The sequence below is a fragment of the Zosterops lateralis genome, assembly GCF_965231275.1.
Source record: "Zosterops lateralis genome assembly, chromosome: 1".
In the NCBI taxonomy this organism is placed as follows: domain Eukaryota; kingdom Metazoa; phylum Chordata; class Aves; order Passeriformes; family Zosteropidae; genus Zosterops; species Zosterops lateralis.
The window spans coordinates 62,407,145-62,421,158 of record NC_139762.1 but is presented as its reverse complement, the minus strand read 5'-3'; the positions used below and the strand labels follow the sequence as shown (position 1 = coordinate 62,421,158).

Below are 14,014 nucleotides of genomic sequence, written 5' to 3'. Positions count from 1 at the left end.
GAAAAGTGGAAAAAACTTATTTATTTAACAAACAAAATGTCCATAAGCACAAAGAATGAATAATATGAAATAATAAAACTTCTTGTTTTGGAGTGAGATGGCAAACTGAGAAAGTCTCTGCTGTGGGTGTAGCTTGGCTTGGTCAGTTCCTTATCAATTTTTTTGGAGGTCCAGGTCCCGGTGGGCCACAGGTGCGAGCCTCTCGGTGCTCCTCTGGGTTTTTTCAGTCCAGAGCAGGTTTAGACAGTTCCAAGAAAAAAAACAAACCAAGAAACAGTCTAGAAAACTTTTTTGCCTCAGCTAGCTAAACTAACTAAAAGCAAAAAAACCCAACTTTTGTCTGGCTGCTGTCTGTGCATCTGACGAAGAAGACTATCCCGAGAAGAAAGAAAAAAAATGCAGAGGGGTGAATGCTGTTGTCTCAAACCGTGCGAATCTCCTTTCCCTGCTCCCCCCTCAGAACTGGTGTTAAAGGCACAGAACTCAACACACAGACACACAGAACAGACCACTGGGGACACAAGCATCACAGTCACCCTATTAACAAGTAAATAAACCAGTGCAAAACTACTGAGCATCTGAACAACGGGGCAGAGTACAAGCCTCCATTGAAATTGTGATAAAAGTCAGTCCACAAACAATCCACCAGCTATAGAGACCGCAAAATTGTCTTTACTTACCTCCTTGCAGATTTGTTTCATTGTAACCTCCTCCAAGTTTGCATTGGCCAACAAATTCTTGACAGTTTCCTTCAGTTCTTCATCAGTGGGTGGTTTCTTCAGTTTTTTTATCAAAGGTTCATCATCTGAACTATCCTCAGACTCGCTTTCTAAATAGGAAGAACAATTTGGATTGTAATAAGCTTTCAGATTGTTTTCTTCCTTAAAAATAAAAGCCATCAGAACTTTCCACAAACAACCAATCCAGATGTTTTCCTTTAAAACAGGCACCTTGCTAGACCATCCATTTAAAAACAAAGCTAATGCTATCAGTACTACATTTATTTAAGAATTTGTGTAATTATTGATGAATCATCAGTTTACAAATCAACAAGAACTCTAAAAAGTACAGGACAATTCAATCTATCAAACTAATGAAAAAGACTACAACAACTTTAATTCAGGTATTACTGCCCTAAGAAAATAAAAAACTAATTGTTTCCTTTAGAAAGGAGTTTGTATTTCTTTTTTCCCCTAGCAGTGCCGTACACTGCATATTGTAATTTTGCAAACTTACTATCAGAAACACCATGAGAACAAATACTGAGAACTTTGTAAATGAAGTTAAGTAAAGGAGCACAGGAGACTCCTACAATCTTTTCTGGCAGATGACTGAATGACTCCAACATCTGCTCAGTTCCTCTACTGCCAACAAAATAAAATTCAGAGCAGATACCAAACACACAGAATAATGACCTTACAGAATGACCTAATAACATTTTGATTGTTGTACTGCAAACAAACTGGATACAGAAATGTACGAGGAGTAAATAAGAAATTATGAATATATTATGTAATTTACAGGAAAAACACATATATAACACTTTTATATATATATATATATATATATAAATAAAAAAAATAGATATGCATTGATGACATAATTAGGTGTACACAAAACTCAGCAACATTCAGAAGTCAAACTGAAAATACACTGAGTTCTGCACAGGCCAGTTACTCTGCTGAGAAATAAGGCCATGAAAGAAATTTAGCATAATCTACCTGTACCTCTTTGCAAAGAACTGACAAGAAGAGTAACTAATCTGACCTGATGCTTGCGCTGTAGCATGCATATGCTAGTGTCAGCATTAAAGAAAGTACTTCTGTAGTATGGATATAAACTGCATTAATAACTCAGACTACAACTGTGACAGAATTGGCTACTATCACAGAGAGTGAGAGAATTTAAGGTGGGAAAAAAACTTCTGGAGATGATCTGGTACCAAAGCTGCTACTTGGAACAAGGCCAACATGGAGCTGGTTGCTTGGGCCCCTGCCAGGCTGATGTCCAAACATCTCCACCAATGGGGATTACACTGCTCCTCCAGGCCCCCTTTCTGCAACCACCCATATGGTGAAGTTTCTCCCCCTAACAAATAACTGCAATACCCCTGGTGGCAACTTGTGCTGTGTACCTCCAAGCAGAACCTGGCCCTGCCTTCCCCAAACTCTCAAAATTTGGGAGTTGCAGACTGCAGGATGATCCCTTCATCTGTCTCTTCTGCAGGCTCAACAGGCCCAGCTCTCCCTGCCTTCCCTCCCCCTCACCAGCTTGGTGCCCCTCCCCTGCACCCACTCCATGATGTCCATGCTTGCCTTGCCCCAGGGAGCTGGACACTGCTGCCGAGGCCAGCTCACAGGAGCTCACCAGTGTGCCAGTCACTTTGCTGAGCTGCTGGCCCCACACTTCCTGCCAGAGCCCGAGTGCTCTCCATGTCCTTTATCAGGGGGGCCCATTGCTGAAGGGCCTCAATGAGCCTCTGCAGGAACCATCTGGCCCTGCCCAGGCCCTTGTTGGCAAAGGTGCTTGGCCAGACACCACCATCCCCACCCTCACTACTGTCATCTTTACAGAACTATTAAGAAACTCAGTGTCTGTTTAGCCTTCATGCACATCATGAGATTGGACAACTGCAAAAGGATGCATGGAGAAACCACATCTCTGCTAACAAAAAAAACATATCAAGCTGCTGAACCAAAGACACACACACATGTGATACACACCACTGGATCAATTACAAGATTTGCATAAAGCCACTATAGAGGCCCAGACAGAACTTTATCAATGTTCTTCCAGCAAAATGGAGAGCTTGGCTGATACAGTTTATATTCAAATAAAAACTAACCATGTCCACACAGCAGGAAATGCATGAAATACACCCCAATCAACAGGGTTTTTTATTACTGTTTCAAGGAAAGAAACATCAAGTAGTAAACCAACAATTTACCAAATTCCATTTTCTTTCACAATAAGGTGCAAAAGCTTGCTTTCTAATAACCATGCCAGTTAAGCTAGAAGGCAATACATGATGAAAGATTTTAAACATTTACCTTTTCTAGAACTGTTCTGGTTTTTCTTCGTAGTGCTGCTATCTGCCTTCTTGACATTTGCACTCTTCACAGCTTTCTTTGTTTTAGAAGTCATCTTTTTAGATTTTTCTCTTTTAGATGCTTTTCTAGGGGGCTACAAAAAGAAAAAACAGAAAATTGAAGTAATGGTTATTACTTGAACAATCCATACCTCTTTTCCATAAAGGAAAATTTTCCACTCTGAGGACAATTTACTCCAGCCACTCCATCTCTAAGTTTCCAACAGAGCTGGGGTAGCAAAACAGATACACTGCCTACATCCTTCTACTTGGATTATATCAAAAGCTGTCATAAACCTAACTCTTTCAAAAATGCCACAATCTTAAAGCTGTACAAACAGGTGTCTTCCATTTCACCAGGTCCTATTTTCAAATTAATTTGACAAACTAGTGCTTTTGCAATAATTAAGCTTTTATTCCATGCACCTAAACTTCAGTTTCTGAAGACTTCAGTCCACTCAGCCACTGCAGACGTACCTAACTCCTACTTTCTGAAAGAAGGGAAAAGATGACCCACTTAGATCAATTGAGTTTGCTGCCTTTTTGTTTGTTAAGAATTTTTTTTTTTTGTTTGGAGAGTTTTAGAATTTTTTTAAATAACTGAGTTCTTGGAAAAAAAGACAACTCCTGCCTCTGAAACAGATATGCCTCTCCACACAGTAGAAACCTTGTTTTCCTGAAGAAATTAACACATATGTCAACTTTCAGTATTTCATCCCTCTTTCAATTTGCCATTTATAAGGAAAGAAAATGGCATAGTAGGAATTAAGCTTGTCTCATGGAGACATAGGAATTTCCTAGAACCATATTTTACATTAAACCCAACACCTATCAAAATGACCCCACAAAACAAACTGCTAAGTTACATTAATAGCCTTCCAACAAAAGATCGCTACCATTTCCTATAGCTCAGGCTATTAACCTAGCAGCCTGTCACACTTCTATTTCAACAGACAGAATGTAACCCAAGTAAAGAGTGGCCTTATATTACAGCCTAGGGTTCCACAGTTTCCACAAAGAACTTTCCTGGACACCAGCAGTTTGACTAATTGCACTTTGTTGTTGCAGGGGTCTGATGAGGAGTAATGGTTTTAAACCCAAGGAGGGTCAATTTAGAGGAGAAATAAGGAAGAATTTCTTTTACAACGAGGGTGGTGAAACACTGAAACAGGTTGCCCAGAGAGGTGGTGAATGCCCACCCCTGAAAATATTCCAGGCCAGGCTGAATGAAGCAACCTGACCCAGTTGAAGATGTCCCTGCTCACTGCAGGAGGATTAGACCAGATGACCTTTAAAAGGTTCCTTCCAAACCAAATTATTCCATGATTTGATGCTTCCTGCCTAGTATACAAAAAATTTTAAAGAAAACACAAAACACAGTGAGATTAAGACACTTCAGAGGTTGCAGGAATCTTTCTGATGCTGCTTATTATGTTGCTTACTTTAAGACACAAAAGCTGAAGAGAGAGATTAAGATATAAAATCCAGGAGGATTATGGAGACAAAATCCCAAACCAATGCAGTCAGGTAGGTCAGTGATTCCTACTGAATTCAAAGTTAAGTCCTAGTTATCAAATCAAACACTGCATTATGAAATTACAATAAAGTCATCACAAGATGATATAAGAAATACAACCAATTACAGTAGCAATTCTGGCTGCCCCAAAATGACACAACAGCACAACGCAGCAAGTGGTTTTATAAGGTGCATACACACACCCAAGAACCAGAACTTTTGCCTTTTAGCTAAATGATTAAAATCAACACATTAAGGATTTAAGAAAACGTCTTATAAATTGCAGATGTGTCCCCGTTTCTTTTATTTAAACATCACTTACTCCCCAACTCTGTGTTCCAAGAGTTACCAATTGATAGCAATGATATAATGTTGAAAAACAAACAAAACAACTCATTACCTCATCTTCACTTTCTTTTTCTTCTGAAGACTCATCCTTTTCCTTTTTTTCATCTTCTTCACTACTGGATTCATCTGACAAGATCTCTGGGCACTTGGTGCGTTTTGCCTTTCTTGTTGTTCCAGAGCTACTGCGCTCTTTTTTACCACCTTTGCTTTGTGGTTTTTTGGACTTTGGCAATGGCTGAAAGATAAGAGATGTGTGTAATCCAAGTAGGAATACAAAAGCATAAAAAGATAATTTTTTTCAAATCACATGAAAGAATATTAAAAAATATAGAGGTGCCTGAACACAACCCAGGACTATTTTATGTACACTTAATAGTGAATATTTGCTTACTGCAAAATATTATTTGAGACAGAGATGAGCAAAATGAAATTTCAGTTTTAAGCACGCCTTCCCTAAGCAAATAAACCTTCAAAGACTGTGTGTTAGAGAAGGGAAGCAAGAAAAGTTACTTCTAGACTGTTCTTTTACCTACCAATCCATAAAACAAGCCTTTTCTTTTGGTAACAAGTCAGCTGACAACTCAGAAGACTTAAAGAATTTTGTCACGTCTTATACAAACCTGCATTTTCCTGTAACTCAGTACCTGTGTCCCTAAAGCAGCAGGCCAACCCCTAATTCACATCACTTCCCAGTGTTTGCTGGAAATGGATTTAATTTCCTGAGCAACAGTGCAACTATTTTAGTATTACTTTTAGATTAAAAACTGGAAGTCCAAGAAGATTAACAACAGAGTTTAGCAGTCTTGGCACTCTGAATCTAGTGCACTGGCTAAATCCAAGTTTTTGTACCCTGCAACAAATTCAATTTGGTGATGTCCAAATGTGATAACTTCCATTTGCCAAATAGAGCAAACACAGGTAACATCTGACACTTGATTTTCCCGTCCTTTTGTGTATCTATTCTCGGCCACCCACAAAGCAGAGGCTAACTGGTGTTTGGGAATAGATATCCTAATTAGCTCCAGGTGTTGAACTTAGACTTCTGTGCACTAACAGTATGTAACAGCTACACCCACATATAAACAGAATTTCTATTTAAGCCCTCACCCCATTATGGATGCCTGCAGTAGTAGAACTACTCTATTTCAAGAAGTCATTCCTACTTCAGTAAGTTACAACCGTAATTGTATTACCACTAGAAACAAGCAAACAATGACCAATAGAGAACAGATGCATTTTCCATCAGAACAGAGCTATAAAAGCAAGCATAACAACCTGCATCTCACCTTGCCTGAAGATTTTGGATGCATTAGGAAGTTTAATATTCTGGTTACAAGCTCACTATTAACTCCTGATCTTTCCAAGTCAAGAACTTCACAGATACTTTTCAACATTGCATTTCTAAATCTGTAGGGGAAAAAAAAGAAGAGATTCAGTAGCACACCCTGAACAGTCAACATATGACTGCTAAAAGCTGCTGTCTGATTTGTGTCTGCCACCTGACAATACATACACACAGTCAAGTACACTTTCAGTCTTATCTATAGTTAAGCAAAGAATCACCACCATATTACATGAAGCAAAATAAAACAATTCCTAAATCTTTATGTCCATATAATAGAATATTTAAAAACAGTTAAGGAATCATAATTAAAAAAGTATTACATTCTTTATGATCTATAGCCTGCATGGTGAGGTTCTGCAAAACACATGTTGGCCTTTGTTCATCTTGTTCAGTGCTGTTAAAATATGACATGCAAGTGTAAAGTCCAGGCAGAAATCAACGATAGAGGCAGAACAAATTAACAAAGTAATCAACAGTTTGTGTTCCACACACAGCTACAAACAGAGCAGAAGCACCACAGTAACACAAGCACACAGGGCTCTGCACCTTCATATGCAACGCAAGGCAACCAGGTTTCAGAATATTTGCTGAAGAAAAATTAGCAGTTGTTTCATACAGAAAACATGAAAAAAAGTCCAAAATTACTTCACTTTGCAACCTTTTTTTGGTATGGGAAATTATCCAATTAAACCCATGGGAAATGGCCAAAACTCCTATCAGGAGAGTGTTTTTCTTCTGGATTTCCATGTATTTGACAAACTGTACTCCTGGAAAACTGCTTATCTGAAGAAGAAAAATTTGGAAATTCCAAGTTCTAGAAGCCTTTCCACCATCAACAAACAGGCACAAAAAAACCCCTTCAGGTTTAGAATATATTGAGTAACTGTTATTATGCAAGGGCATTTTAAACTCTTTCAGTCCAGCCAAAACTAAGTTGCAGCAGCTTCTCCTGTTGATGGAAAAGCAGCTTATGAATGAAGACAGTAGAAAAGAAAAGAAAAGAAAAAAAAAAAAAAAAAGAAAAAAAAAGAAAAAAAAAGCCTGTGAGACAAATTGCTACAGCAATTCTAGTATGTTTAATATATAACAAGCAGAAATGGGTTTGATTCTGAAGGAGGAAGGTTTTGAGGCACAGAAGGATGCAGATTTGCACCACAGATAAAGCACAACATGTTCACAATGCTTGCCCCGGGGAAATAATGCTTTCCTCTCACTTGGTAGAAGACTCTGCCTGTTAGCATGCAATAGTTAAAGCCAGGAATGTAGGAATTGTGAACAAAATGTTCACAATTTAACTCTTAATACATTTCAAGCTGTCTTAAGAGTTTGTGTGATTAAAATGAACTCAGAAAAAAATCAAAGAGCTCTAGTAAACAGCCACCTGGCTTACAGTTCAAATTTAATCTCAAGTAAAATTTTGGAAGAAAAAAAAGAAAAAATAAAGTGCATGAATCAAGCTTTTTTAAGTATGAAGAGATCATTACTTTTTTAACATTTCTTCCTTCTTTTTATACTGGTCACTTCCTTTTTCAAATGGAAACCCACTGAACTGACCCACATTCTTCTTTAGGGATGCAACCTAGAACAGAGCACACAGATTACTTTTCACTGCAAACAGTTTAAAAGACTTCATCCGACTACGATTGTTAACCTTATACACAAGAAAAATCTGTTCTAGCATTTAGCTTTCTGTTGACAAAGCTACACCTTTTAAGTTACAATCTACATGGATTATGCTTTTACTTATGACAGGCAAACAACAATTAAATTCAACTTCCTATGACTGTGGTACTTTTAATAACTTACTACACAAAGTCATTTGCCATTTCAAGCTCATTTAGAATTAACTGCATGATGATTTACAGATTTACAAAACTACAAGAATTATGAAGCCTGCTGCATGCTTTGTGTCATGCAATTTGTTACAAGATAGGGAATTTTGGTTTTTATTCTATAATCTGCTAAAGTAGATTTGCTTTACTAGATGTTCTGAAGCCTTGCATAGGACCATGACTATATTTTTGAACCTCTTATTTAATAGAACAAATTTTTGCATTTACATACCATCCAATTTACAACTTCTACCATAACACCTGATGTCCAATTTGGGTTGAGCTTCCATTGCAACAGCCCTTACAATGGGAAAATTGCTCCTGTCAAGATCACTAATGCATTTAAGTTGTTTTCACTTCATCTCCTTTTACCAAAAAAAGTTGTTAAAAAGTAACCCCAGATCTTTTTCTTCTGAGATCTTTAAAACACTATCAAGAATAATTTGAACTAGCTTTCAATACTCCTACAAATTTTGTTTCTGCTGTTTCTCCACTAGTTTATGATTTTACCAAAGCTGAGCTCCTTTTCCAAAGAGCACCCAAAGAAAATTTGCAGGTTGTACTGGTATGTTTTATTAAAAATGTTAATTACAATTAAAAGCACATACAAATACGTGCATACAAGAGAAGACCTGACCTTCACTATATTAAACAGCATTCTGAATTCCCAAAAACTCTGATTAAGTATTGTTTTGACTGAAACCATACTGATATATTCTTTTCTTGAATGTTTGTGGCAACGGATCCTTCTTTGCCATTTAAACAAACATTGTGTTGGAAGCAGTGATCCGAGAAACTACAGCTAGCATCCATCTGTACTAGTACTATTCAGTTTCTGGTTTCTGTGCTAGCTGTTCAAGTCTCCAAAATACACAAAGATATATTTAAAAGTTCCAATAATTATAGCAAATGTATAGAAATAGTACAATTTAATCTGCCTCAATTTCACATTTTGCCTCCATTAGCAAGGAAAATGGGTCATATTTACTCTGAATTTTAAGGCACAATCAGTGATACATCAATCACTCCAAGAAAGATTTGCCATTATATTTTAAGTGTCATCCCAAAATACAAAATGGACAATATAATATTTTAATTATCTTAGGAAAACTGTTATATATAAAATCTTAAGAGTGATTTCTATCACTTTTATCTTCCTACTGCTTACTGCAAACAAAGAGAAAAATAGTAGATAAGCAGCAATATGTTAATACATGGAGTATTTTGAGTGCAATCTGCATGTAAGCAGCTTTAAGCATGTGAACCATAAATTATTTCCAACTCATCCCTGTAAGGTAATCCACCACTCCCCCATTAAAAAAAAAATCTACATTCAAGAAACTTTTTATTTAGTACATCCTGCCACAGGATTTTTATAGAAAGAGAGTTTACAGGAATTAAAAACAGAAGGCTTACCTAACTGGTCCTGTAAATACCCATTTTCTAAGTAGCTTGTAATAAATAGCACTTAAGAAATAGATCCATATGTGCAAATGTAAAAAAACTGCAGTACAAACATCTGTATGTATTTGTAATACATAAGAACTAATGGATACACAAGGCTGAAATTCTTACAGTGCCTGGCCGGTTGTAGAGGAGTTTGTGCAGGTTCCTAAGTTCGTCTGTCTTCTTTTTACTGAGAAAGAACTGTATCCTCTCAATTTCACAAAGTTTTTGTCCTTTTCCTGAAACAATTAAAATCATTTATGCTATTCATCACATTCATATTTACAACTTAAAGTTTCTACCATTTTTTTTATAAAAGCAAAGAAGTTCCTTAAAAATAGCATTAGACTTCATAATAGGTCAAACATTAGGCAGGCTTTTTCCTATCAGTTAGGCATCCTGACAGGCTCTTTACCTGCCTTACTTGATAATACTTAGATCAGGGTACAAGGCATTTCTCTCTATTCTGGCTGCTCCTGCCTTTGTTAGTAGTGGTGAGGCACTGAAGATCCTATTTCAAGTAAGTTTAAACATCATGTAACTTTTATGGCTTAAACTGATGCTATAGAATAAAAGAGGGTTTTCATATAATAGCCTTATTATTTTAAAAAGGATCATGACTCAAAAATTAGCTCTCACCTACAACAAACTAGTAATTTCATCTTTTTTAGAGTTTTCATTATCACTCCTAACACTCACAATCCGTATGTGAGAAGTCAAGCTTACCTGGTGTAATTGTAAAAGGTTCCCTCTGCAGTGAGGACACTTGCATGGTCAGTCGGTCAACCTTCTTCTTCTCCCTTTTTCCTTCAACAATGAGACTCTTTTCTGCAAAAGACAAATTCCTTAAACACAATATTCTTCATTGCAGATCTGACTGAAGTGACAGGCAACACAACACTGACTCTTGGAAGCAGCAAATCAAAACCAGATGATGATATAACCAGGTACTAGCCAATGTGATTTTATAAAGATGCATGTACATAACTACACGTCTCTCTAGTTCTTCACCACAATCCTGTATCCAAGGTAACCTTGAAGATAAAACTGGGCATTTCCTAAAGGTAACGTCACCATGATGGAGACAGCAGGACTGTGAGTTTTCAGAAACCCATCCTCCTCTCCTTTCACTGCCTTTTGCAGACACGAAACTGACCCTGTTTGCACATTTTCCTTGGACGCTCCATCCATATGCACACAGGCACAGCACTCTGAAGAAGACTACTACCACTAGATGAGCAAAAGCAGGGTGCAGGATGCCTGCACACAGATTCAATTCCCACTCCTGTACTGGAGAAACCACCCATTTCAGCAGGAGAGGCAGAAGCACAAGTGCAGTGGGACTGTATTACACATCCCAGGGTACACAGAGACACACTCTGCAGGGCACAATATGAGTGTCACTAATACTACAAGAATATTATTCCCAGTAATTCTGGTACTGCTTACTAATGAATACATTTAGATTGCTTTACACATACTCTGCACATCACTAATTTAATGATGCCACTCCAAAGAAAAAGCTAAAGCTTCACCTAAACATTTCATACTAAAATACTTGACGTCAAGTAATACTATCCTTAGAGCTAAACAGATGGGCTGTCCGGACTTCAACATCTGAAAGCAGCTTCAAAACCTGTATGAATATAATCAAAACAAGGGCAAAAAGGATTTTTTTCTCAAAATCCAATGCTAATTACTCGGCTGTTTTCCAAGTAGCAAAATCTGTCTTCTTTCTATCACCTTTCCTAAAGACAAACTTCATCTTTTTTAAGGATCCAGGAGCATCAGTGATTTGGTTTTCACTGTGCCACATTACAGCCCTATTGCCATGAATGCTTTCCTTTTGAAAGCAGACACCTGGAGACTTCACAATAGAAATTAACATTTTTGCACAGTAGTTCCTTCATCTTGTTTTGTTCTCCTCGACTACCTTCAATTACATGCTACAACAAAAAACTTGCCTTGCTTGCTCATCCTATCATACTGCCACAATTTTTTATTACCAAAATTAGTCCAAAGGAATTTCTGCTGACCCAATATAATTACATTTGGATACCCAGAAAATTAATTCACTGCAGTTAATCAAAGACAATCCGTATTGTTTCCAATACTACTGCACACTTTAAAGTTTCTCTTTTGCAAACACAGATCACTTCAGAGTGTTACTGGCAAAAAATAATTTGGTAAGGGACACTACCTCCTGTAATCATTGAAAAAATTAATCAACAAAAAAATCCCTAGTACAGAAGTCCAGGCAATTCCTTCAATCTTCCCTGAGATAAATCAGCACTGCTGTTTTTAGCATTGCCTGTTATAGTCTACTGGGAAGCTATTATGACCCACGAGACACACGTACCATGGAATCTCCTCAATAATTGTACAATTAGCCAAAATCACAGGAGAATGCATTCAATAGCTTGGCATTCATTAAAGAAAAACTTATTCAATGGAAAAACAAGTACCCTTTTCTTCTTCTTCCTCCTCCTCCTCTTCTTCTTCATCTTCATCACTTTCCTCAGCTTTGTTTTCAGTTTCAGGTTTCTCATCTGTTTTTTCTGATGACATTGTGTCTTCTTTTGATGAATCAACAGAAGACATGGTGTATGCTTCTGTAGGAAGAGTCAGGGGAAACCATCAGCAGCAGAACAACATCCATGAAAAACACAGGAATCCTGCTTTCAAAAATGATCTTGTGCACCAGAAGCAGTGTGCTGCGACTGTGATTGTTCACATTTTCCAACCACTAAGGTGTTCAGCATACACACAATACACACAGCTTTTGAGAAGAAACTGCCACTCTGCAACTCCATTCTGCAGCTAGTCTGGTTAAGAACACTCTAAAAGGTTATAAATTCCATTCACACACAAGTCTTCAAGCTGCTTTTGTGAAACATTGGGAAACACCCACTCAAAGCAGCTGACACTGTTATCTATTAAAAACGGCAGTGTTTTAAGATGCCACAATTTTACTGCACTCTGCTATAAACTTAGTACTTATTTTTGATCATGGTTAACTATGCATGCAAGTTTCCTAGGAACTTAAAGAAGGTGGGAAATGGGAACAGAAACATTACAAAAAAAAAAAGTTACAAGCAATTCAGGAAAGAATTAACACTGCTTTCATAACCCAGACAGCTGGTGCATCTTTGGGCATGAAAATACTTCCTGGTTTTAATTTGTAAATCTACAACAAAAAAGAATAAGTGCTTCATGCTTAACATATTTGAGAGTCTTTTCTTAGCATCTGAAGTGGCTGATATGTAAACTTTAAACGAAAATATCTTAGTTATGCATGCACCATTTCCCTACTAACAGAAGACGTCTATCTTACAGAGCAAGATAACCATATGTTTCACTTTTTAAAATTCTAGCTTTCAAAAATTTTCACCGTTTAGATCTGGAACAGAATTTCACACAATTAACCATTTTCTTTTTTGCAATATTAAAGACAGTATTATCTTTTTTTTTTTGCAAGAGATCAGGTGCAATAAGTAACATTTAAATTTCCTGCTCATACGCAGCACTAGCAGGTGTAAGAGATCAGCGGTGTTCCAAATGACAGAACACATGAGTCAGTGTTTATTATCAATAGTACGGGGGGAAAGTACAGCTTCCTGGCTGGATCACCAGGGAAAAATGTATCTTTCAGGGTATTACTGCCAGTATTTCATTCGTAGTAAGTAATCTGGCGTTTTCAGGGCAATTGCTCACTTTTACTTGAAAGCATGAATAAAAGCAAGAGAAACACTACAACCTGTCTTTCCTTCCCCTTTCAACGGGAACAGACGGGGGAAAGTTAGCGACTTCTTAGCTTTCCACCACCTGAGTTCGGGACGACGTTTTGCTTATGGAAAAAGCGTTCTGGGATCCACCTATAGTGGGAGAGGGTTTCCCGCCTTCGCTTCGGGCTTTTCAGACGGTGCCTCTCCACCTGTCCCCCGTTCCCGATTTGTCAGCCAGACGGCGGGCAGAGCCGGGGGCCGAGGCGCCATCGCCTCCCCGCTCCCGCCGCAGGACACGGCAGCCCCCAGGGAACACCTGGGGCAGGGGCGGGAGGGAAGCAGCCCCGGTGACAAGCGCCCGCACACAGCACGTCCCCGGGGCGGGACGGGAGCGGGGAGCAGACACCGCGCCGCGTTTCTCCCCGTCACAGCCCGTCCCCGTCCGGCCCGGGCGCGGCGAGGCGGGACCGCTCTCGGGCGCCGTTACGGCCATGGCGGCGGGACCCACCTCGGCTCGAGCCCCGGCTCGTCCTCAGGCGCGGCGGCAGCAGCAGCTGAAGGCGGCACTCACTGCTGGACGAGGCGGGTCCGGGCGCAGCGACACACACGCGCCCCGCCGCGGCGCAGCCCTACAGCCACCGGCCACTCTTTCCCTCTCCTTCTCCCTCTTCCCTCCCTCCCGGAATCAACAAGGTTTTCAAAATGGCGGGTTCT

At 38.8% G+C, this 14,014-nt stretch overlaps 1 protein-coding gene across 2 annotated transcripts in view; it reads right to left on the bottom strand.

Annotated features, from left to right (window-relative positions):
• The window catches only part of DEK (DEK proto-oncogene), a 25,982-nt gene extending 11,968 nt beyond the window's left edge, over positions 1-14,014 (bottom strand). For both annotated transcript variants that reach the window (XM_083860889.1, XM_083860890.1), the window contains exons 1-9: positions 13,809-14,014; positions 12,041-12,187; positions 10,302-10,403; positions 9,705-9,814; positions 7,782-7,876; positions 6,239-6,359; positions 5,005-5,187; positions 3,051-3,183; positions 681-829 (exon numbers count right to left, since the gene is read on the bottom strand). In XM_083860889.1, coding sequence (XP_083717015.1) covers positions 681-829; positions 3,051-3,183; positions 5,005-5,187; positions 6,239-6,359; positions 7,782-7,876; positions 9,705-9,814; positions 10,302-10,403; positions 12,041-12,176 — 1,029 coding nt within the window. In that variant the 5' untranslated portion in view covers positions 12,177-12,187; positions 13,809-14,014. The remainder of the gene's footprint in view (positions 1-680; positions 830-3,050; positions 3,184-5,004; positions 5,188-6,238; positions 6,360-7,781; positions 7,877-9,704; positions 9,815-10,301; positions 10,404-12,040; positions 12,188-13,808) is intronic.